Source organism: Diceros bicornis, chromosome 19 (genome assembly GCF_020826845.1).
Source record: "Diceros bicornis minor isolate mBicDic1 chromosome 19, mDicBic1.mat.cur, whole genome shotgun sequence".
Taxonomy (NCBI): domain Eukaryota; kingdom Metazoa; phylum Chordata; class Mammalia; order Perissodactyla; family Rhinocerotidae; genus Diceros; species Diceros bicornis.
The window spans coordinates 31,938,075-31,963,182 of NC_080758.1; the positions used below are offsets into that span (position 1 = coordinate 31,938,075).

General features: G+C 37.7%; 1 protein-coding gene across 2 annotated transcripts in view; it reads left to right on the plus strand.

The window, feature by feature from the left end:
• The window catches only part of ATRN (attractin), a 167,528-nt gene that overhangs the window by 50,031 nt on the left and 92,389 nt on the right, over positions 1 to 25,108 (plus strand). For both annotated transcript variants that reach the window (XM_058563122.1, XM_058563123.1), the window contains exons 5-11: positions 1,962 to 2,167; positions 3,220 to 3,388; positions 13,658 to 13,748; positions 14,650 to 14,893; positions 15,644 to 15,827; positions 16,859 to 17,013; positions 20,188 to 20,272. In XM_058563122.1, coding sequence (XP_058419105.1) covers positions 1,962 to 2,167; positions 3,220 to 3,388; positions 13,658 to 13,748; positions 14,650 to 14,893; positions 15,644 to 15,827; positions 16,859 to 17,013; positions 20,188 to 20,272 — 1,134 coding nt within the window. The remainder of the gene's footprint in view (positions 1 to 1,961; positions 2,168 to 3,219; positions 3,389 to 13,657; positions 13,749 to 14,649; positions 14,894 to 15,643; positions 15,828 to 16,858; positions 17,014 to 20,187; positions 20,273 to 25,108) is intronic.

Genomic DNA, 25,108 nt, shown 5'->3' on the forward strand with positions numbered 1-25,108 from the left:
TTGTTAAATGTGAAGAAGTGATGAGGTTATCTTAAATTTTATTAGCTTCTTGGTTCTAAGATCTCTATTCTTTAAAAAAGAGTCCTAAAATGTTTTAGAGGTCCCAGACCCTTTACAAAGCCAAATAAAATGGTGGTCGTTATTTCCAGAAAAATGCCCAGAAGCACTTACAGAAAACATTGTTATTCATTTTCCAGGTGTCCTCAGGTTGCGCTGAATCCTAGCTTTGGGCTGACCTCAGCTGGAGGACCCCTTAAGGCTTGTAGCCACAGCTATTCAGGTGTTCCCTCATTTTCTTTTAAAAGAAAAAAACCCAGATAGTTATATTTTATTTTCACACAAACTGGCACTTGATCTTATTTCTCATTCTGAGTCATATTTTAAGCATAGAAAATTAGTTCCATTATTCCAGTTTAGATTGATATACAAGCAGATGTTTTGACGTATTACCCACCATTTTCACTTTTTAGAGATTCAAAGATAATTTTTGTTTTGAAATTTTTTGTAGCTCACTGCTTTAAAGAGTGCTCAAGATTAATTTTGGCACATGAAGTACACCTATGCCTAAGGGCACATGAGTGGAGAAGTTGAGTTTCAAGGAGAAGTTGAAGTTATACTTTCCCTCCTGTAGTTTAAAAGGTGCTAGGGGTTACTTCCTCCTCTTTGTTTTTCTATAATGTTAAGTTTTGGTTGCATGCCATTTCCTCATATATGGTTAATGAGTGTGTCTGTAGGAAATTATTTGACGTATTATTAGTGTAAGGCATAGGTTTGAGCACGTAATGGAAATGTTTTACCTCAGTTTTCTTATAGGTCTTTTATAAAAATGAAGTGTGATTGTTGTAGCCATTCCAGCATAACAAGTCCCATCTGAAATTTAGACTTGATTTTCTGTAAACTGTTGCCTTGCAAAGGGCCTTTTTCTTAATAAAGATAAATTGACCTTTATTGAAGCTTTACTCACGTGTATGTATTAGTATATAGAGACAGTAGGTGCTACTTTCTAGAGGCCTACAAGAATGTCATTCAGCCTTTTTATCAAATACTTTTTTATTCTGCTTATGGGGGCTTGAAAAATAGGCATATGCATGTCATCATATTATAATTGTAGTATAGATTATAAAAATACTGATTTATAAAATTTTATTATAGATGTATCATAGACTAATATTTGGGTGTAGGCGTGATCATTAATTAGTTTGTTTTTGTAACTAATTCCTGATTTTCTGACATGCTTTGCTACAAAGTTTCTTTTTAGTTTTCTTTACAGGCCTTAGAAGAAATCTACACTCTTAAAGTATCTTGATAGTCCAGTTATCTCCCCCTTTTTAAAATCTGAATTATGTCTTTTCAAAGTGCTGCCAATATAATTATCTTGTCACATTATTATGAGACATATTATAGTTAAACTTCTGTATTCAGTTAAACCAGCCCTCCCTTTTCTTCCATTTGAAATGAGTAGATAAACTTACTAAGGAATTTTAAACACACCAATCTGGGCAATTATCTTAAACAAATTTTATAAACTTTCAGAGATTATCCAGAGGGATATGTACAATGAGGATGGTAGTGTATTGTAGTTTGTTTTATCTTTTTTCTCTCCAAACTTTGAAGCATGCATTTGGCAATTCTGTAATACTCGTCATTTGTGGGCTACCAAGAATAGGATAGTCATCCCACCCTTGAGAAGCTAAGCTTGGATATTTTACAAGACTCTCTTCTCTCTTTGTGATTTCTTTAACTTGTCTCTTCTGATGAGAATCTAACATGATTGATTTGATTTCGTTACTTGCCCTAGCTATGCAGTGTTGAGAGACCCCATTTAGGCTGAATGGTAAGTACTGCAATTATACTTGTGAATGGACTGGAGAGACAGTGAGATTCTTAAACCTTGTGTAGGGGAAAGTTCTGCTAAAAGTGTTGCTTTGTGTTGATCTAATTTCCCCCCACTGTTTTTATAGTTTTGACATGTGTCCGAATAATTGCTCAGGCCGAGGAGAATGTAAGATCAGTAATAGCAGCAACACTGTTCAATGTGAATGTTCTGAAAACTGGAAAGGTGAAGCATGTGACATTCCTCACTGTATAAATAACTGTGGTTTTCCTCATCGAGGCATCTGCAATTCAAGTGAGATCAGAGGATGCTCCTGCTTCTCAGAGTGGCAGGGTAGGAGCTTCTTTCATTTTTATTTTTCTTCCTGTTTATAGTATGTTCTTACAGTTTAATAAATTATAGATTGACTTTATTCCTAGCTTCTGTACCATTTGTGTTAGTCAAATATTGGGTAGCATTTAAGTTTTCATATCTCTTTATTTAGCTTCTTACAAATCTCTGAATTTCATAGATGTGTGGTTGTGGTCTCTTTAGAATTGTGGAGGGGTTTGACATTCTTTGCAGTTCATTCATGGAAGTTGGAGAACTTGGTCTCAGCTATAAGAAGACATAGCAGAGAACCAAGCTGGGACAAGAGCTGCCAATAGTGGTATCTCCTCAGAAGCTTTCAAAAAATTCAGAGAAAATTGGCATCAATTATATAGTAGAATCGTAAAGCAGTCACCTAATGGAATTATGTACAGATACAGACTCTTAAAGAAGCTTAACAAATTCTTTAAGGTGTGGGATAACAGCTGTTACTGATTTAGTGATTTTCTTTATACATTTACCCCTTCCTCAGAACACTTATTTTGAAAGGAAATGTGCTTGTTTAAATGCTTTAGTTTGTTTGGTTTGGCTGACATCAAGGAGTTAAATGATTGAAGCATTTGAGTACCTATCACTGTGCAAATGTTGCAGCAGAAGGCAAACCTCCCAGGAATGGAGTTTCTTAATTTTCCAGGAAATGGATAGTTTGTATGTTTACTCTTGAGACTAGCCTTTACATTTTAGCCCTAAAGTTTTTCATTTAAATTAATAATTCCTTTGTCTGCTCTTTCCTCTGAGAGCTGCTTAAACAAGTATTTTATTACTAAAAACTCCTAACCTGGATATGGTCAAGCCATCATTAGAAAGTATGTGATTTTGAATTTTAGTAGAGATTACCCTTGCTCACTAGCTTTAAGTAAATTGAAAGCACGAATTAAAGGGATTTGTCTGATATTTAGATGCTAAGGGAAAGGCTAAGTATTCTTTAGATATTTGTTGTGTTTAGATGATTAAAACTTGAAATGCAATAATTTTAAAGCTGCATTTTGTGAAGCTAATTTGTTATGTTTTATTAGGTCCTGGATGTTCAGTTCCTGTACCAGCTAACCAGTCATTTTGGGCTCGAGAGGAATATTCTAGCCTAAAGCTCCCCAGAGCCTCTCACAAAGCTGTGGTCAATGGAAATATAATGTGGGTTGTTGGAGGATATATGTTCAACCACTCAGATTACAACATGGTTTTAGCGTAAGTTGTTGTAAACATTTTTGGAAGAAGTTTAGTTTTCCATTTTGAAAATTTATAAAGTAGAGATAAGCAAAAAGAAAAGAAATCAGAAGTAATTCCATTACCAGAGGAAAATCCCTGTTAATATTTTAGTAGTAATATTCCAGACTTTTTTGACATATTCATAGTTTTATTTTTTGGTGAGGAAGATTGGCCCTGAGCTAACATCTGTTGCCAGTCTTTCTCTTTTTGCTTGAGGAAGATTGTCTCTGAGCTAACATCTGTGCCAGTCTTCCTCTATTTTGTATGTGGGGTGCTGCCACAGCATGGCCCGATGAGCAACGTGTAGGTCTGCACCTGGGATCCAAACCCGTGAACCCTGGGCCACCGAAGTGGAGCGCACGAACTTAACCGCTGTGCCACTGTGCCGGCCCCTATTCTTAGTGTTTGAGATTGGGAGCCACAAAGAATTCATGGTTGTAGTAAGCAATAATTCATCTTTTCCAGGTACTGTCTGTCATATTTTGCTTTAGGTACATAAGGTTGGGTCTATATAAATGGTGGATTGTTTTACCTCTTAATTTAATTAACATTTCTGTAGATCAAATAGTTTGAATTTATAGTTTGCTAGTGGAAATTATGCCATTGTCTGATACTTCCCAGGGTTCAAGGTCTATTTGCTGGTCCATGTGGCTCATCTTAAAGGGAGAATATATGTTCTCACAGTGGAATTAGGTATGGAGACTGACTTTTGGGAGAAATTTATGAACACTTATTCATGCTGATTTTGTGCCCTGGGAATTTTTTCTCGGCATGTTCTGTTAGTGAAGGTTGTTGAAAACCAGCATCTGTTCTTTAAGGGATTCTGGAAATATGACAGTGGTGGCATAGTTTCTGAATTCCCCCAAATATAGTCATTAAAACACACAGAACAAGTAGGATAGCAAAATCAAAAGCACATTGGTAACATCTATAACAAAACTTGGTCAGAAGGTATCTACACGGATGGGTGGGGCTAAACCATTGACAGCTACAAGACCTGTATGGTGTCAGCATCTGTGCAGCAGGAAGCAAAAGGGAGCAGTGGGCCAACCCACAGTCTCCAGTAACCAGAAGAGATCACTCGAAAACTCAGCAGCAAGCTGCTTTGAGAACAACAGGTGGAATTGGACAGACTTTGCATATTATATTAGGGGGTGAGTTCAAGGGATCTGTAGTAGGATCTGAAGGGCTGGAGCAGTGTGTGTCTTATTGAATATTGAAATGAACTAGCCAAAGTCTCTTTGCAGGAGGAAGTTCTACACTGAGGAGAAACTGCTGGGAAGAGAATTCAAATTGAACAGGACAGGGACAGTAGAGAAAAAGTAAAAGAAATTCTGGATAACAGTCAGGGAGGGGAACAGAGCCAAGAGATCTCAACAAGGAAGCTGCCATCTATTTGAATAGTACACTACAACAACAGAAAAATGGCCTAGAGAGCCAAAAAATTAGAAAAACTGTCCTAAACCAAGCCTCCCCTGTAAAAGTTCAGGGAAAAGTAATTTTACTTAAAATTGAGCAAGAGAAAAATATCAAAGTCAAATCTCATATAAAGTTATTACAGGAAATAAGAGACTAAGGAGTAGAGCAACACCCCTTCTTCATGAAAGCATAATAGGAAATATGCTCACAAAACTGATGAAAATTACAACTTACTATTCCCAAACAAGCTGAAGTACAATAAGAAAGTGATATAAAACATGAAAGAACAATATAATCAAAACTAGACAAATTTGGAAATGAGATGATAGAAATTAGGAAAGAATTTAAAAATAATTTCAGAGTTGATGACAAACCTAGAAAGAACACAGAATAAATAAACACAACAGATACTCCTTTAGAAATAGAATATGAAAAAGGAAATTTTAAAAAATCATAAAGAAATAAAGGTTACTTTCTCCTATTCTTTGTGGTAAGTACAGTTGAAAACCATGGACACTATGTATAAAACAAACATGAGAAGACTCTGAAAGGTAGAGAGAAGTCAGTCTGTCTAGGAACCTCAGGACCCACAGGATGACATAACAGTAAGTTCCAAGGTTTGTCTTATATATCCCAGACTTGATGTCGGAAAAATCAGCAATCTGGAAATGCCAATAGGCTTAAGCTTAAAACCTCCCAAGAAAAACCTGTTCTTTCTAGCTCGAGGACCAGGAAAGGGGCAGCTTGGCCAGACAGAAAACTTTTAGACAGTAACCACTCTACTCCAGCCAAACACCGCGCAAAGAACTGTGGCCCCACCCTCACCCCTGCTAGCAAAGTCTGAGTGGAGAGTCTAGATTTCCACCCTTGCCAGGATGTAGTGAGGTGCTCCAACCTCCCGCCAGTGTAGTGTTAGAGAAGGCCAGTTAGGGAGCTGGGACTTTTCTTCTCTACCAGGCAGTAGTGAGGCCTCTCCACTCCTGTGACATCAGTGGAGACTATGTGGGGAGACTGGATTTCTACCCCTACCTGGCAGTAACAACAGTAATGAGCTGACCTTCCCCCTCTCTGCTGGGGTGGTGTCAGAGGAGGCCTGCTATAACAGAAGATTTAAATAAGATCCAGAATTTCATGTTGTGGTACCCAAAATGTTCAGATTTCAATTGAAAATCATTTGTCATGCCAAGAGCCAGGAGAATCTCAACTTGAATGAGAAAAGGCAATCAAGAGATGCTGACACCAAGGTGACATAGATATTAGAATTATCTGACAAGAGTTTAAAGCAGCCATTATAAAAATGCTTCAGCGAGCAATTAGAGACACATTTGAAACAGATGAAAAAGTCTCACCAAAGAACTATGATATGAATGATAAAGAAGAATCAAATGGAAACTTTAGAACTGAAAAATATAGTAACCAAAACAAAAATCTCACTGGGTAGGCCCAGCAGCAGAATGGAGAGGACAGAGAAAAGAATCAGTGAACTTGAAGATAGAACAATTGAAATTCATCAATTTGAACAACAGAGAGAAAATAGCATATTAAAAAAACAGAACAGAACCTCAGAGACCTGTGGATTATAACAAAAAATCTTAACATTTCTGTCACTGGAGGACTCCTGGAAGGAAAGGAGAAAGATGTGTCTGAAAAAGTATTTGAAGAAATAATGATTGAAAAGTGCCCAGTATTGGCAAAAGACATGCATGTACAGATTCAAGAAGTTGGGTGAACTCCAGCAATCAATCCCTGACTCCCATAGGGGTTCACAATCCGTTGATTTCTTTCTCATTCCTTTTCTCATTCTCCTGCTCAGCTGTCATACTTTCTTTTCATTTTTCACATCTCTACGTTTTCTCCTATTTTCATTCTCAGCTAATGGTCTTGCTTCCTATTTCTATTTTGAAAGATAAAGGTTATCAGAAGAGGACTTGGACAAACTCCCACCACCACATTTAGCCATTACCTGTTTCTGTGTTCATTTATTCTGTCTTCTGTTTCTGTACATCGGAACTGTCCAGTGGACAGTTTCTGTTTTAGTCGTGATGGAAATCTTCTATATTTACTCTGTCACGTCACACTGTCGTGTCACTAGCCACATGTGGTTATTGAGCACTAGAAATTTGGCTAGTGTGACTCAGGAGCTGAATGTTAAATTTTAAATTCTTAGTCCTGGTCTTACTTGATCCTTACCAACGTTTGATACCACTAGTCCCTCCTTCCTCTTTTAAACACTTTCTTAACTTGGCTTCCAGGACTCCACATTCTCTTGATATTTTTTCTAACTGCTTATTCCTTCTCAGCCTCCTTAGTTGGTTCCTCTTCAGCTCACTGGTTTCTAAATGAGGTTGTGTCCCAGGGCTCAGCCCTTGGTCCTCTTCTGTGAGAGAGTATGTTCACTCTCTTGCTGATCTCATGTTAATATCTTGGCCTTCATGCTTGTGAAGTTCCTTATCATTTGGGCTTCCTCAGTATGGCTGCTTACTTCATCAGGCCACAAGGAGAGTCTTTAAACTGAGTCTTCTAGCAGAATGGATGTTATGGAAATGACATTTCATCATCTTTGCCATATTCTGTTGGTTAGAAGATGTCATAGATCCTGCTCACACTTGAGGATGGCAATTATACATGGGTATGAACACCAAGAGGCAGAGATCATGAGGACCACCCTGGTGTCTGTCTGCCACAATAGTTCAGCAAATCTTGTTAGCTCTACCTTTAAAATCTATCCCTACTCTGACCACGTCTCACTACTTCTAGTGCCATCCTCGCTTGAGAAGTAAAGGTAAAATTAAAAGTGTGAAGGTGATTGTCACTTCCACTGTTATACTAGATATTATGAGAGTCATATATTCTACCATTTATTTGATTTTTACTCTTGTACCTGGCATCATCCTCTCTCGAAGCAAGAAATCTGTGAGTCATTTTGATACTTCCTCTTCTTTACCTCCTCCTATCATAATCTCATATCAAGCCCCATCAACTTGGTCATTAAATACATGTCATATTCATTCTTTTCTATGACCAGCCTGCCATTATCTTTCCTAGACTTCAGCAGTAGATTCTTACCAAGTCTATCTGTATCCATTCATTCCTCTTAATCTATTTTCTAAATATCAATTTAGGGGGGCCAGCCCAGTGGCATAGTGGTTAAGTTTGCATGCTCTACTTAGGTGGCCTGGGGTTCGTGGGTTCGGATCCCGAGTGTGGACCTATACATCGTTCATCAAGCTATGCTGTGGTGGCATCCCACATACAGAATAGAGGAAGATTGGCAACAGCTGTTAGCTCAGGGCTGATGTTTCGCACCAAAAAAAATTTAAAAATAAATAGATGTCAATTGGGATGATTTTTTTTAAAGTATAAACCATATCATTTAATACCATCTTAAAACCCATCAATGGCTCCCCATTGACCATAATGGGCCTACCTGATCTGACCACTGCTTACCTTCCCAGGCTCAACTTGTTCCCCTCCTGCCTTCATTTGCTGTACTCCTGTCCTACCAGCCTTCTTTCTTTATCCAGAACTCACCATGTGCATCCTTACTTTAAGGGCCTTTGTGCTCACTGTTTCTCTGTCTAGACTATTCTGCTCTTGTACCTTAGGGCTGGTTTCTTCTCACCCTTTAGCTCTCAGTTAACTGTCTTGCGGAGAGATCTTCCCTCATCATCCGGTTCAGACAGGTTCTCCCTGTTCTTTTTCATAGCTTTCATTTCCTTTAGAGCAATTTTCATAATTTTTACTTCTGTCTGTGCCCATCGTTGTGCTTGCTCATTTCCTGCCTTTTCCACTCTACGTTCTCCAAGGTTAGAGACCTTGTTTACTTACTCAAGTCAGGGCTCGTTAGAACATGCTCAAATAAGTATTTATCAAATGAACGGGAGAATAAATGAATTATTTATTTCCTTCCCAAATATTTGTTCCTGGAGCTATTAATGTCACCTGTTGCTTTTATTTGACTGGTGTACCTCATGAGTCACATTTTGTTTTCTAGATTGTAACATTTCTTCTACTTGTACTTGATCAAAACATGATTTTTACAGCTTTGTGTATTTTATATAAATATTAATGTAGTTTCAAATAAATTTTTACTAACTCATGAAAAGTCATAATAAGACTCATAATAATAAGAGTCATAAATATAGTGAATCCTTTTAGAAGAAGTATTTCTGGAACTTAGATTGTAAATTTTATCATCATCTATACTCATATAAACATATTTAAGGAATTGTGCTTATTCTCTATTTTCTCCACAACCCTGTTAACCCAAAACTTTTAAGTTGCATTGAAAAGCAGTTCTTGTTTTACGTCACCCAAAGATCCTCTTGCAAAACAAATGGTCTTGATTTCCCGGGTTAAGATTTCCATTTGAAACTTTGTCACTGAATTTCCTTCCTTTGAACAAAAAAGTTTTCACACAGTTAAAAAACATAGTAAGAAATTGAGCAACAAGTAACCAAATAAGAAAAGGGGTGTCACTTAATCCAATAAACTTTAAACAGACTCACAGGGACAACAAGACTGACCCCTTCTCCATCCCGTAAAAACCATAGGAGTGAGATTCTGGGAGTTCTCACTAATAACCTCAACTCTAGAAAGAAGTAAACTGAATGTTTTTTTACTCTTTTAACTGAAGAGTAGGAGAAATCGTTGCTGGGGAGAATCAGGTAAAAAAGGGAGAGATTTATCAGGTGGCTGACTCTCTACCCAGCAGTCAGGGCTTCTATTTAATTTGGGGTATGCTTTGAACACTGGGGTAGGACACTTAAAATCTCAGAGGAGAGTAGAGTCGGGGTATTATATTCTAATAGACTGCACCCTCCCCCATCAGAGCCCCAACATTTCCTCAGACTTAGGAAAGTGGATAGAACATAAAATACCAGCTCTCACAGTAAAGCTAGGGTGAATAAGATAAACTTATCTTAGATACAGTGGAAAAAGAATTAAATCACCCACACTTTGCAAATAAAATATCTGGAGAGCAATGTTTAATCACAAGCAAGGTGAAAGAAGTGACATTGTAGCTAATGCAAATATTCTGTGATGAAAAAATAAAGAGAAAGAAAGAACACAGCATGTAAAAAGCTGACAAGAGCTGATCATAGAAGAAAAGTAACTTCAAGGATCAGGAGATTCCTTCCAACTGCTTCATGCTATAGATCAACTTGATGAGAATTTGAATTCAGGAAAACCAGCTGAAAGACAAGAAGATGATAATAACAATGTGAGATGAAATGGGAGACTACACACCTAAAGAAATATAAATGTTACATACAGCAAATACTAGAATGAAAATTGAATTAGTGACAGGTTAATAGAGATGATTCCAGTGAATACAGGCCAAAAGGTTGAAATAATTAGAGAAAAACAAAAACACATGGAAGATAAAAGATGATCTAATGTTAAGATAATTACTGTCACTGAAGAAAAGAACCTAACAAACAGAATAAAAAGATTGAAATAGCACAAGATGTTTCAGGAAAATTTTATAGGTGGTCAACAAAAAGACTTGATTTGATCAAGTTATTGAACTTTTAGGATAAAGGACAAATTACTGGGTAGGAAGCCTCAGGTAGTTCTTTGCCTTCTGCTGGCTGGGGTCACGTCCAACCTCCACAGAGCCTTTGCTGTGGGTTTTGGATGGCCAGATGCTGTGGTTGGAATACCAGGGCACTGTGGGTGGTGGAGCATGTGCCCTGTGGCATGATGGGCATTGTGTTACCAGCCATCAAGGAGGAGTTTGTGAGAGAGATGGCTGCAGTTCTATGAAAGACACCTATTTCTGAATTCCTGAAGTTTGTCTTTCTTTGCTTATCTTCTTGTCCAGGTCTTAGAACTAGTTATTCAGTATGCCATTATCTTGGACTCAGCTCCCAGAAGAAGGAGCATTTATTTGGTGCTTGGCATTTCTTATGTTTTATTGCATCAACATTGTTCTTGTCTTGTGTTTGCTATTCTGTGTTGTGAAAAGAGTGGCAGCCTGTTATGTAAGTATCTTTTGGCAGTTCATCTTAGCCAGGTTATGGGGACCTGCCAGCACCTTAGTGTCTCTGACCAGCTCTTGGGCTGACATACTGTTGACTGAGGAAGGGCAAAATGCCTTCACAAAAAGATTGAGCACCCTCCGTGTCACTTGAAAGAGATATGGATTGGATCATCTGGAAACTTGTTTCTGTGCTCCGTCTGTTTCTTTCCTCTTTTTCAAGCTTGCAGAAACAGGCCATGCTTGAACATAAGGTGTACATGATATGGTATATGAAGCCATGGTGGTCTTTCTCAGGAAACACTTTCCATAGCCAGAACTCCATCAAAGTGTTGCAGTGGTATACAGTCCATTTTGTAAAAACATTTCCCTGGATGGATTTAAGTTATTTCTACCTTAAGTAAAGTAGAGTATTGTGTCTTTAGAAAATAGTGAGAGAGAGATATATGTATACAGAGAGAGAGAAAGGGTGGGAGGGAGGAAATGAAGGAGGGAAGCAGGAAGAGAGAATGAGAATGATTGAGACTTCTTTAGGCTTCCAAGCAGAAAAGCAAACCACATAAAAGGGAAAAAAAAAATCAGACTGGCCTCAGACTTCTCCATAGCAAATGCAATACCAGCAACATTCAAGGGAGCAGTATCTGCAAAGTTCTATGGGAAAGAAAGGATGGCCCAAGAATATTATACCCAGCCAAGGTGTCATTCAACTGCAGAGCTAGCAAGAAGATATTTTTAAACATGAAAGAAATTTAGGCAATGAAGCACAGATGAGCTGTACTAGAAAAAAGCCACTTGACAGTAAAATTCAGCTGATTAAGAATTAAAGACTCAAGAAAGGAGAGGTTGTGGTAAGAGGACTGTGAGGAGATTGATTCAGCTAAAGTACAGATCTGGTGTAATTATAGAATGGAATGTGAATGTTATGAACCTGGACATTGTAAAAATTATATAACAAAAATTGGGAGAAGAAATGGGAGGAAATGTGGATGGTAAGATTTTCAACCTTCACAGTACAAGTTAGTGGATTCTGTCCAAAATCAAATTATATGTAACTTAAAAACTAAAGTGAATTCAACCTCTAAATAATTTTTCATGTATTTTTAAAAATGTAGAATATTAAAAAAATACATAAAATAACTGGTATTGATTTATCTACTATTCATATTTAATAAATATCACCATTTTGTTATATTTGCTTCAGATCATGTATAAAATATTTAAGGAAAAAGGAAAGGTTTGGAGAAAAATAATGAATACTAATGCATTCACCACCCAGGTTAGGAAATAAAACATTGCTAATATAGTTAAGCCCCCTGCATGCCCCTTCAAAATCCCAGAGATAATCAATATCCTGATTTTGTGGTGTTGTTTGTTCACATCTTTATACTTTTAATATATAGGCACATATATTAGAATTAATAAATTTTCTGTTTCTAGTCTTTATAGAAACAATATTCTGCAGTTTGCTTTTTTAGCTTAATGTTGTTTTGGGATTTATGTTGATAATAAGTTGCTTGAGTAGTATATTTATTTTTCACTCTGTATAATTGTTTTAGTATATAGATATACTATAATTTATTAATCCATTTTCTATTGATGAACATTTATTTGTTTTCTTTTTTGCTATAATGTGATAAAACTTTTACATCTTGTCTACATATAATAATGTTTTTCTTAGTTTTTAAAAAACTTGAATTATTCGGAGAAACTTATAGAAAATTAATAAACATTTAAAGTGTAATAATAACATTGATTTCCCTTTGAATTTTTTCTGTTAAATTATATAAAAATTAAAATTAACACTATTTATTACAAGTATCATCTATAGGGGCTGGCCCTGTGGCTGAGTGGTTGAAGTTCTATGCACTCTGCTTTGGCGGGCCAGGTTCATGGGTTCAGATCCCAGGCGCAGACCTACACCACTCATCAAGCCATGCTGTGGCAGCGACCCACATAGCAAAGAGAGGAAGATTGGCACAGATATTAGCTCAGGGCTAATCTTCCTCAAGCAAAAAAAAAAAAAAGTGTCATCTATAGTATGATCCCCTTGGTATAGATATATATTATCAATCTATTCTTCTATCTGTATATATCCATAGAAAAATATCTGGAATGATATTTACTTAATGATATTTATTCATCTCTAGGTAATGGAATGTGGGGTCATTTTTAAGTTTTTAGCTCTTCTTTTTTTTTGCGTTGTTTACATTCTTCATAATGAGTATGTATGATTTTAATGAAAATAATAGAGTGATGTTTTCCTCAAAAACAAAGTGAATATTCCAAGATATTCAATGTGATTAATGCTGCAATGCAAGATTGCATTTCTTTGGGGGCATTTTTGTATTTTAAAGGTCTTTAAATGTATTCATAGTATAATTGAAATGCTGTAATGATATTCTAGTTTTCTTGAAAATATGACTGTTGAAATCAATTGGATAAAGAGAAGATTAGAAATTTTATTTAATTATCATCCCTTTTTCAGTACGTATCTTCAATTTCGCATGATTACGTAAAAGAAAAGTTATGGTAATAAAAGTTTAAGTCCCTTGAGTATAAAGCAACCTTCAAGTGATTTAGACAGTGTATAGATGAGGTTTTCAGGAAGCGTTAGAAACATCATTAGATTTTAATTGTTTCTTGTTCCAGGGCTGTGCATGCTAGCCCCCCTTCCACAGTTCTCACATGCCCAGTGGGCCCATATGTTAGGTTTGTTTGTCCAGATGCCTCCCCGTGCCCATGGCAGATTTAATGAGCATCTTCAAACTGGATTATATCGCAAATAAAAGAGTACAAAATGTTCTGTTTTGTCATTTGGGTGAAAATATGATCTGTTTGTTTTGTAGGTATGACCTCGCTTCTAGGGAGTGGCTCACACTGAACCATTCTGTGAACAATGTGGTTGTTAGATACGGTCATTCTTTAGCATTATACAAGGTAACGCTTCTCCACTCTGTACTAAGCTAGAAACTCAACTCTTCCATGGTTACTTTATTGTATTATGTGGTTGAAAAGCAGTTAGTGTTGGGGTTTTTTCCGTAATCTTTTTTATTGTGGTAAAATACGCATAATGTAAAATTTACCATCTTAACCATTTTAATTGTACAACTCTGTGGTATTAAATACATTCATAATGTTGTACAACTGTCACTACCACCCATCTCTCTAACTCTTTTCGTCTTCTAAAACTGCAACTCTGTGTCCATTAAACAATAATTCCCCATTTCTCCCTTCCCCCAGCCCCTGGCAACCACCGTTTTACTTTCTGTCTCTGTGATTGTGACTTCAATGTTGGCTTGTAATTGGGGGAAAACCTTTTATTTTGGAAGGGTGTGTAATTGGCTAAATTATAAGTGGAAATTAAGGTTGAAACTAATTTAACCTGAGAGATTTTAATGGATTCAAATTGTACTGGGATATTATGATTGTGGTACTAAATGGTTAAAAATCAATACAGTGTGGATTAGCTTTTATGTTTATTAGCAAGTTTAGGCAAGAATAGCCACATGGTAATACAACTGAATAATCATTTTCATTTCCTTGTTTTTGTGGTTTATGGTAGGATGGGGGAATGTTTCAACTTTATTTTTCTAAGTCATTTTTTACTGTAAAAGATCTCATATGAGAAAGTCCAAGAAAAGGGGCAAAGTGTTATAGGTACAGAATATAATTTATTTTGTTCCTTTCTCCATCCTTTTCGTAATAATTCACTGAAAGGTGCATTTCACTAATGCTTTTTAAGTTAAGAATAGTATCGAGGTTTTGAATTGATCGTTTTTTGTTCTCAGATTTGATCCTTTCAGTGTTTTTTAGAATTTTATTTACATTTTTTCCCTAGGATAAAATTTACATGTACGGAGGAAAAATTGATTCAACAGGGAATGTGACCAATGAGTTGAGAGTGTTTCATATTCATAATGAATCGTGGGTATTGTTGACCCCTAAAGCAAAGGAGCAGTATGCAGTGGTTGGGCACTCAGCACACATTGTCACATTGAAAACTGGCCGAGTGGTCATGCTGGTCATCTTTGGTCACTGCCCCCTCTATGGATATATAAGCAATGTGCAAGAATATGACTTGGGTAGGTATATTTTTTCCAGTGGATCTTTTTCTGAATGTTACATTAAAAACCTTTACCCTTCTTATTATGACTGTTTAACGAGATTCAACCTAACCTTGATCCAGTACTTCATCTTGATCTGCAGTTAACATTTATGTATTATCAATGAAATACAGATTATTGATGCTGCTATGTAGCATATATTTGTTACTGTCAATTTGGCAAGGAGCCAAAGATGGCACTAAATGCTTTGGGTGTTCTAAATAAATAAAAATGATTCAAAACAACAAATATTCTGAAGAAAAAAATTTTTGGCTAGCCCTTTAGAGTTAGTTTAATGGAGTGTGATTTCCTCTTAATATGTAATCTTTCCTTTGGTTAAATTTTATTATATCTGTTGTTGTGGAGTAGGAGTACCAGCTATAATTGATATTTGGAGAAAGGAAGCCTGTAAAGTACATCTGTGTATTGGTTACTAAAGGTCATGGTGAATTAAGTGTTCAATTGAGGGGAATCTGAGTCTTTTAAATTTAATGTAATTCTTTTCCTACATGCCATATTAGAACATCTGAACATTTAACAGATTGAAGTTTGGCCGCCTGGCTTTGTTATAAGTTTTAGGTGGCCTTCCTTTAAAAATAAAAAGACAAAAGAAAGTTATATGTATCAATTCTCCTGAAATCTCTTCTCTTGTCCTAAGCTATTTGAATATTTTAAGTATTAGAGAGGAGGAGCCTGCAACATTTGCCTTTAACTGTCTTCCCTTTCCAGATAAGAACACGTGGAGCATATTACCTATCAATGGTGCCCTTGTCCAAGGGGGCTACGGCCATAGCAGTGTCTTTGACCACAGGACCAGGGCCCTGTACGTTCATGGAGGCTACAAGGCTTTCAGTGCCAATAAATACCGGCTTGCAGATGATCTCTACAGATATGATGTGGACACCCAGATGTGGTGGGTGGTTTTTCTTGAGCTTTCACTTTAAGGTGTGAATTCTGGCAGTTGCTGGGAAAATATTGTGCTATATTTTTGTTTTCAGGCCTAGCAGATAATTGTCTTCAGTGTTGTAAATAGAAAAATTGGGAAATGAGCAGGAGGTAGTAAAGTAGCTAGTATTTATTTTGTTGCATTCTATAGTTTTGTACTAGGTTGATTAGAAAATACTTGGTATTTTTTGTCTGGTTTTCAATTTTTGTATACTCAGTACCACTGTAAAATTTTAGCCCTTTAGAATCCTAAAGAATAAATTGTTCTACATAATGGAATTTATGCACACTTTTGTAATTAGGTAGAATATATCCATTTTTTAACCTTTTTTTGATGACCAAGGTGTCATCATTGGAGTTAGTTACTGGCATCATTCCATGAAATCATCAAACAGAGGTGGTCTCAGTACCTAACAGATTAGCACTCTCCTTATTCTGAACTATATATTGGTCTATGTAAAGTATGCTAATTTTAATAAATGTAAAGCAAATTTGAGTTAGAAAATAATATAAAGCAATGGTTTCTCTTCTTTCATTTCATATTTCCTCACATATTTGAGACCATGCAATGGATACCATTTTATGTTCTGTCTGTCATCAAAACCATCATTTTTAGTGGCTGTATAATACTCTGGTGTGGTTGTACTGAGCCTGTACAGTTGGAAGTTTTGGTTTCTAGCTTTTATCGTATCAGTCAAGCACTGTGCATAAGCCTCTGTCTGTATTTCACGTGATTTCTACCCGGAAACTGGAATTTTAGGGCCATAGGGTATGAACATTTTTAAGGCTCTTAGTATATGTTGTCAAAATTCTCAGAGATCTGTAAGATTTTTACAGTTTATGTATTGTTAAGAAAGTTACATATATAGGGAAAAATCTAGAAGTATTTTCACATTTGGATCTGAAGTTAAGAAAATGGTTATGTTTGCATTGGCAACTAGATGATAAGTATTCTAAAAAACTAACCTTGTATTTATTATTTTTAAATAAACTCAAAAGGACCATTCTTAAGGACAGCCGATTTTTCCGTTACTTGCACACAGCTGTGATAGTGAGTGGAACCATGCTGGTGTTTGGAGGAAACACACACAATGACACATCCATGAGCCATGGCGCCAAATGCTTCTCTTCAGATTTCATGGCTTATGACATTGGTAAGTTTCCCAAAACCATTTTATCTTCAAGAATCTTTTTTGTCTATAAGCAGCATTTTAAAGGAAACTGAAAATATTGATACTTAAAAATAGTTAGGCCGGGCCGGCCCAGTGGCCCAAGTGGTTAAGTGCACGTGCTCCACTGTGGCAGCCCAGGGTTCGCTGGTTTGGATCCTGGGCGCGCACTGACTCACTGCTTGGCAAGCCATGCTGTGGCGGTGTCCCATATAAAGTGGAGGAAAATGGCCACAGATGTTAGCCCAGGGCCAGTCTTCCTCAGCAAAAAAAAAGAGGAGGATTGGCAGATGTTAGCACAGGGCTGATCTCCTCACAAAAAAAAAAAAAATAGGCCATTTGAAAGAGGTCTGAATGGTATTTTTTATATTCATTTAACTAATGTTACATCTATTAAAAAGCATTACTTCTATATTAAATCCTTTTTGAAGTCACTCCCTTTAATTGGTTGAATGTTAATCTTTGAGGATGAGTTGGGGTAACTGGGTCTTCCTGTGTTACACATGCCTTACGTAGTAGTGTTATGTAGTAGTGACCACCATCATTGTGTTAAGTTCATTTACGTATAGCTTTATCTCATTCCCTAGAACCTGATTTCACACATTCTTGACGTATACATTTCACATGGAATTTTAACATTTTTGGTGTGGTAATATATTTGACCAGAAGAGGGCAGTATTTGTTCATGCAAAAACAAATACTAGAAATTCTCTTGTATAAATATCATCAGATGTTCTTTTTTAACAGGCATTTATGTGCCAGCCGCTGAGCTTGTACATTGGGAATTGTAAGATGAATAAGTTATAGTCCTTGGGCCTCATGGTGGGGGAGACAGAGAACGGAGCAGACAGTATAATTGCAATTCAGAGGGTTACTTGCTCTGAGATGAATGTACGAGAGCACCTATGAACATCCCTTAACTCATGAGGGGATAGAGGTTATAGACAGGGAAAGCCTTCTTGAGGAGGGGGCTTCCAGGCTGGGTCCTGAGGAACGCTGGGAAGTCAGCTAGGCGAAGTGAGGCAGGACTTCTCAGGTGAAGGAAGCTGTGTGTGCAGACACACAGGTGGAAAGAGACCGTGCCACATACTTGGGGCCTGTGACTAGTTAGTTTTGGCTGTATCATAGCAGCACATCCGGAAAGAGTGGCTTCAAGCAGAACTGGAAAAGCGAGTAGCTGTCAGACAGATTTTGAGGCACCTCTTATGTCACACTGAGGAGCTTGGGCTTTTTAAAGAATTTTACAGGAGAGGTGACAGAATTGTATTTGTGTTTTAGGAAGATCTCTTTGTGGCATGTGATGAGTAGTTAGGAAGGGGCAAGACGGGAGATGAGGCTAAAGTCCTAAGGAAGTTATGAACCAAGGCTGTGAAAGTGACAGTGAGGATAAAGAGATAGATGGGCTTGAGAACTACTGGGAACCTGAGGATTGTCTGGAGTGTGTTTTGAGAGAGATGAAACCATCTTTATTCCCAGGTATCTAGTGCAGGCCATGGTAGATGGTGCTTTTTTACCAAGGCTGGGAATGGAAATAGAGGGACAGGATCTGTGAGGAAGTGAGTAAATTGATGTTGGAGGCATATGTTCAGCTGGAGACACAGCTGGGACAAGCAGTGCGGAGGGCACTGAGAAGCTCCAGGAGGGAGCGTGTGTCATCAGGGATGAGCATCGAGCCAAAGGATAGATTGATAAAGAAGTCTGAAAGAGAATGGAGACTGAAAACACGTCAGAGGAGTTGGAGGAAAGTGAGGCAAGATTGGTGACTGTGAGGGAGCAGTTAACAGTGGCTGCACAGAGATTAAGTAAAATAAGGACTGGAGAGTCTTTCAGATTTAGCAACAAGGAGGTCATTTGTTACCCTCTAGGCATGGAAGAGTAGTCCAGATTGCAGGAGGCTGAAAAATAATGTAAGATGAGATGTACACAGTGAATGTTGGCTATTTTAATTAAAAAAAAACTTGTCTGTGAAGGGAAGAAAAGGGGTGAGTGTAGTGCCTCCTTGGGCATATTTAAATGTTGTGGTAAAAGTCAGATGGGATAAGAGGAAGGGATCCCTGCCACACTGTGGTTTTAGGGAAAGAAGCAAGGTGGGTGGGCAGGAAGCTAAGGGAGTTGATGGCCTCTGTCCTCCATGTGAGGAAGACCACAGAGTCTAGTGTGGGTAGGAAAAGGAAGTGAAAGCTATTGTTGAGGGTGAATAAAGGTCTGGATCCAGTGGAAGAACCTTTGCTTAGTGAGTGTGAATGTCTGAGTGTCTCAAAGAGGGAGACAGTGAGTGTGAGGTTGGTGTAGTTCATCAGCGCCAGTTGGTGTTAAGTTCCAAAGAGCAGTTACTAGCATGGGTCAGAACAAAGGAAAATTGGTAGATCTAGGGGATCTAGGAAAGGACTTGTAAAAAACTAGATAAAGTTTGAATTTGAATTAAATAAAGTTTTTTTTCTTAGTTTCAATTTTCCACCTATATTTTCCTGTTTTAGCTACTAAGTTTGGGCAAATCAATGTAGAATGGAAAATAATTATGGAACCCACATGTTTTACTTATATAAGCTTTGAAAAGTGTAAAATTTGCTTAAGTTAAAAAACATTCTAGAGCCAGGCCTGCTGGTCTAGTAGTTCAAGTTCAGCGCTCTCACTGCTTCAGCAGCCCAGGTTCATTTCCCAGTTGCAGAACCACACCACCTGTCTGTCAGTTGCCATGCTGTGGCAGCTGCTCACATAGAAGAACTAGAATGACTTACAACTAGGATATACAGCCATGCACTGGGGCTTTGGGGAGAAAAAAAAAAGAAGGATTGGCAACAGATGTTAGCTCAGGGCAAATCCTTCCCTGCAAAAAAGAAAAAAAAATTCTAGTGGGTAAAATTGACAGGCCACAGAATGAGTGATGTGGGTGTCATGAGTGTTGGATGCATTCACGCATAATTATGCATTATGGATGCATAATTCATGATTAGAATTGCCACGTGGTCCTGCCTTTCTTCCATGCCCTGCTCTTCTGCTGCTGCTGCATTTTACCTCAGAAATAATGGTGTGACTAAGGAAAACTGAGAGAGACATTTTATGAGGTTGTGTTTATTACAGTCTTATTCCCAAAGAAAATGTCAGTTCCTATTGATGATGAATGGTGGTCCCTTCTGAATGTGTTTTTCTTGCTCCTAGCTTGTGATCGCTGGTCAGTGCTTCCCAGACCTGATCTCCACCATGATGTCAACAGATTTGGCCATTCCGCGGTCTTACACAACAGGTAATTAGAGAAGAAGTGCTTACTTCTTTTCTCTTGTGTTTAAAGTGAAAAAATATGAGCAGTTGGAATTGGACTTACATATTATTCACAGGATTCCCTCATCCCATTAGTTTTTCAGAGTTATGTAGGCATGAATTTCCTGATTTATATTTAAAATATTTGATATGGATTTGAATTACTTTTAATGCCATGTTTGTTGACGTGGTTTTGTTAGCATGCGGGAGTGTGCTATGTTTGGTGTTGTCTGAATGCATGGGGCAACAGAAGTTATGTGCAGTTCTGTCTTATACCCTCTGCTATTTGCTATCATTTGTGGTGCTTAGGTTGTCAAGTTTCTCATAGTTGTAGCTGAGCAGTAAGGAGAGATTTGAAAAAAAGGAGAGAGGGCACTTCAGATGGGGGATAAGGAAGGTGAACAGAGATGGGGAAATTGGGGAGCTTCAGATAGGTCAGGTCTGTAGTCTTTGGATAGTCTGAAGTCTGCACTGCATTTTGTTGTATTGCTCAGAAATGACTGGTACAAACTAACAGCTCCTCACAAATCTGCCCCTGGAGAGGGCTCTGTTGTATAAGGGAGAGCCAGAGTGGCCAATCTACCTGTTCCTTACAGTGTGCTTGAAAGATTTTTGATTTGTTAAATGGCCTAATCATGTTATTAATTTTTCTCGTTTCGTTTCTGCTGTTATTACTGTTGTCTGCTTCACCTTTTAAAATTCTAGATCTTTTCAATCCTGGAACTGTTTAAATGGTGTAATGCCGATATTATGTTAGGAGGCTTTACACTTTCAGAATTTCTCTTGTGATGATGTGAGTTAGATGAAGGTTATTCAGCTTGGATTAGGAAAGATAAGAAAGCAACACATCTTGGAGATGTGCGAAGAATTCACAGGATAGAAACACTTAGATATTGAGAAAAGGTGACATCTTCTATAAAGTAATCACTTAGCTGAAATTTAGTGATAAATGTGGTTTTGCTGCGAGAACATTTAATAGTTACAGATTAAAATGGAAGGATTTTTGACTACTTTACTAATCTGAAGTGTTATCTTAAATTGTACCCTGATACTTCCTCAGTAAGGAAGACCCTTACAGTTTTCTAGTAAGTGCTTCTTGATATTTTCATCTGAAAAGCACCAGGACCATTTTGTCATCATCTTGCCTGTGGGTACCTGGCCTCAGCTCTGTTCATCTTTATATTCCTGGTGTTCTCCTAGCACAGGGTTTGGCACATAATAGGCGTTTGCTAAATGGCAGCTATTATTACAGTGATGGTAACTAGCAAATAAATAAATCTTCTATTAAAACATTCGGAGGTTTTTTACAAACTCAGAGAAATTGACAGTTTACCATAAGATGTAATTTAACCATGAATCAAAATTGGGACTGGCTTGCCTGAGTTATAATAATGTTTGTATTTTTGTGTAATTTCAGTGGTCTATTTGAGCCTGTATGTGAGTATCTGTGTGTATGGGGCAGGGGTGGGGGGGGCCAGGGGATGATGAGAGAGGCCATGTAGTAAAAGGCCATGGCTAGTTGAATTTTATGAAGTAATTTACTGAAAGAGAAACTTTGATTCACATGATTTCTTCGTGTTATGAATGGTGGTTCTCCTAATCGATCAGCAGCATTGGGTCAGCTGTGCGTCGGGTCACTTAGTTGTTACCCTCATGGTTTTTGAGGGAGGCAAGAAGAAGAGCGGGCTGTGAGGCATTGAGACTGCCGTGGATGCAGCTGATCTTTCAGTTGCCTGCTCCAAGCCTCTTTGAAGGACTCTGCCTACCCTCACATAGTGGATATGTAACCAAATGGATTCAGAATTGCTTGAGAATACCAGTGTACTGGGAGAGGGATGGAGTTTATTTGGTTTAAGCAACAAATTGACTAGTTGAATCCATACTGCTTAATGTGGTACTAAGTAAGCCAATCATGAGGTTAAAAATTAAACCTGGGGGCTGGCCCGGTGGCTTAGTAGTTAAGTGCGTGCGCTCTGCTACTGGCCGCCTGGGTTCGGATCCCGGGCGTGCACCGACGCGCCGCTTCTCCAGCCATGCTGAGGCCGCGTCCCACATACAGCAACTAGAAGGATGTGCAACTATGACATGCAACTATCTACTGGGGCTTTGGGGAAGAAAAAAAAGGAGGAGGATTGGCAATAGATGTTAGCTCAGAGCTGGTCTTCCTCAGCAAAAAGAGGAGGATTAGCATGGATGTTAGCTCAGGGCTGATCTCCCTCACACACACAAAAAAATTAAACCTGGTGTTCATTTTTTGGTTATTGCTTGATGTCTCAGTTTTCAGATATAGTAACAAATAGTTAAGAGAGCCACAAAATCTTTATGCTATTGTTAGTCCTCTGTTGATTTGAGGGAAATTGAGGCATAGTGAGAGTGAATTACTTGATACCTCATTGTGAGTTAGTACTAAACTTCCTGGAAGACCATAGGATCTCATAGTTGGAAGAGATCCTTGAAATCACCTGTTCCAGACTCCCACTTAATGCAGGCATCCCCTTTAAACATGTTCAGGGGTGGTGAAAATGCCAACCAAAGACACCCTTTTGAACATGTCCATGATTGGAAAACTCACATAAGAAGGAAGCTCCAGTCATTAGCAAGTTCTGCTTTATATCATCTGAAATCCACTTCTATATATCTTCTGCCTATTGGTCTTATTTCTCTTCTTCTTCTTCTTCCTTTTTTTTTTTGGTGAGGAAGATTGTCCCTGAGCTAACATCTGTGCCAATCTTCCTCTACTTTGTATGTGGGACGCTGCTACAGCATGGCTTGATGAGCGGTGTGTAGGTCTGCACCCAGGATCCAAACCTGCAAACCCCAGGCCGCTGAAGCGGAGCACGTGGACTTAACCTCTGTGCCACCAGGCTGGCCCTTTATTTCTCTTTTTTAAATCTTTGCAAGAGAAGCACAAATCCTCTGCCATGCAAAGCTCCCTCAGATATTTAAGGGTAGTGTTGTCTCTCCTGTCTACACAGCCCCTGGCCTAACTCTTTCTTCAGATTCTAATCTGACACAGTGGTTGGCAGGATTGAAGATGTCCCAGTGAACATCACACAAGAGGCACAGAGATATCATGTCTGTGGCAGATATGGCCCAGTGTCCTCTGTGATACAAACTGTATCATTTTGATAACCTTGTGGCCTTGTCTCCCACAATAGCATTCTAAGAACTTTTCCTGGAGCTATTTTATAATTGCTTTTGTTTGAATGTGTGAGATTCTGCGTATATGACCTATTAACAGCTTTATTGAGGTAGAATTGATATACACAGTAAACTGCATTATATTTAAAGTGTGTAATTTGATAAATTTTGACGTAATTATATGCTTGTGAAATCATCACTACAATCAAGAAAACATATCCATCATCTACAAAAGTCTCTCTCTGCTCTTGTTCAAAAATTTCCCACCTTTACTCATGGAGGATATTGCTCTGTAGTTTTCTTGTGATATCTTTGTCTGGCTAATACTGGACTCATAGAATAAATTGAGAAATGTTCTTTCTCCCTCTGTTTTCTGGAAGAGTTTGTAAAGGATTGGTATTAAACTGCTTTAAATGTTTGATGTTTGGTAGAATTCATTGGGGCCTGGGCTTTTTCTTTGTGGAAAGATTTTAAATTGCTAATTCAATCTCCTGTGATAGGTTTGTCTATTCAGATTTTCTATTTCTTGTTAAGCAGGGGTGGGTTTTTTTTTTTTTTGATATTTGTAAAATTATAGTAAGATATTCATAACATAAGAAGTACCATATTAATCATTTTTAAGTTTGTGGTTCAGTGGCATTAAGTACATTTACGTTGTTGTACAGCTGTCACCACCATCCATCTCCTTTTCATCTGTAAAACTGAAACTCTATTAGCAGTTAAACAGTAACTCCCTTTTCTGCCCCTCCCCCTGCCCTTAGCAACCACCATTCAACTTTCTGTCTCTGTGAATTTCACTACTTTAGGTACCTCATATAAGTGGATTTATATAGTATTTGTCCTATTGTGTCTGGCTTACTTCACTTAGCATAGTATCTTCAAGGTTCGTTCATCCATGTCGTAGCAAGTGTCAGAATTTCTTTCCTTTTAAGGCTGGATAATATTCCATTGGATATATATACCACATTTTGTTTATCTATCCATCAGTGGACACTTGGATTGCTTCTGCCTTTTGGCTGCTGTGAATAATGCTGCTTTGAACAGGGGCATACAAATATCTGTTAAAATCCCAGCTTTCAGTTCTTTTGGATATATACTCAGAAGTGAAATTGCTGGATCATATTGTAATCCTGCTTTTTAATTTTTTGAGGAACTAGTCAGTTTTGATAATCTGTGTCTTGCTAGGAATTTGTCCGTTTCACGTAAGTTGTGTAATTTGCTGGTATAAAAGTTCATAATATTTCCCTGTAATGCTTTTTAATCTCTGTCAGGTCAGTAATGATGCCCCTTCTTCATTCCTGATTTCATTAATTTGTGTCTTCTCTCTTTTTTCTTGTTCAGTCTAGTTAAATAGTTATCAATTTTGTTGATCTTTTCAAAGAATGAACTTCTGGTTTTGTTCATCTTTATCTACTATTTTTCTGTATACTTTATTGTTTTTTGCATATTCTGTATATTTTATTGTTTATTCTCTATATCATTTCCTCCCTTCTGCTTGCTTTGTGTTTAGTTTGCTTTTCTTTTTCTAATTTCTTTTTTTTGGTGAAGAAGATCAGCCCTGAGCCAACATCCGATGCCAATCCTCCTCTTTTTTGCTGAGGAAGATTGGCCCTGGGCTAACATCTGTGCCCATCTTCCTCTATTTTATATGGGATGCCGCCACAGCATGGTTTGAACAAGC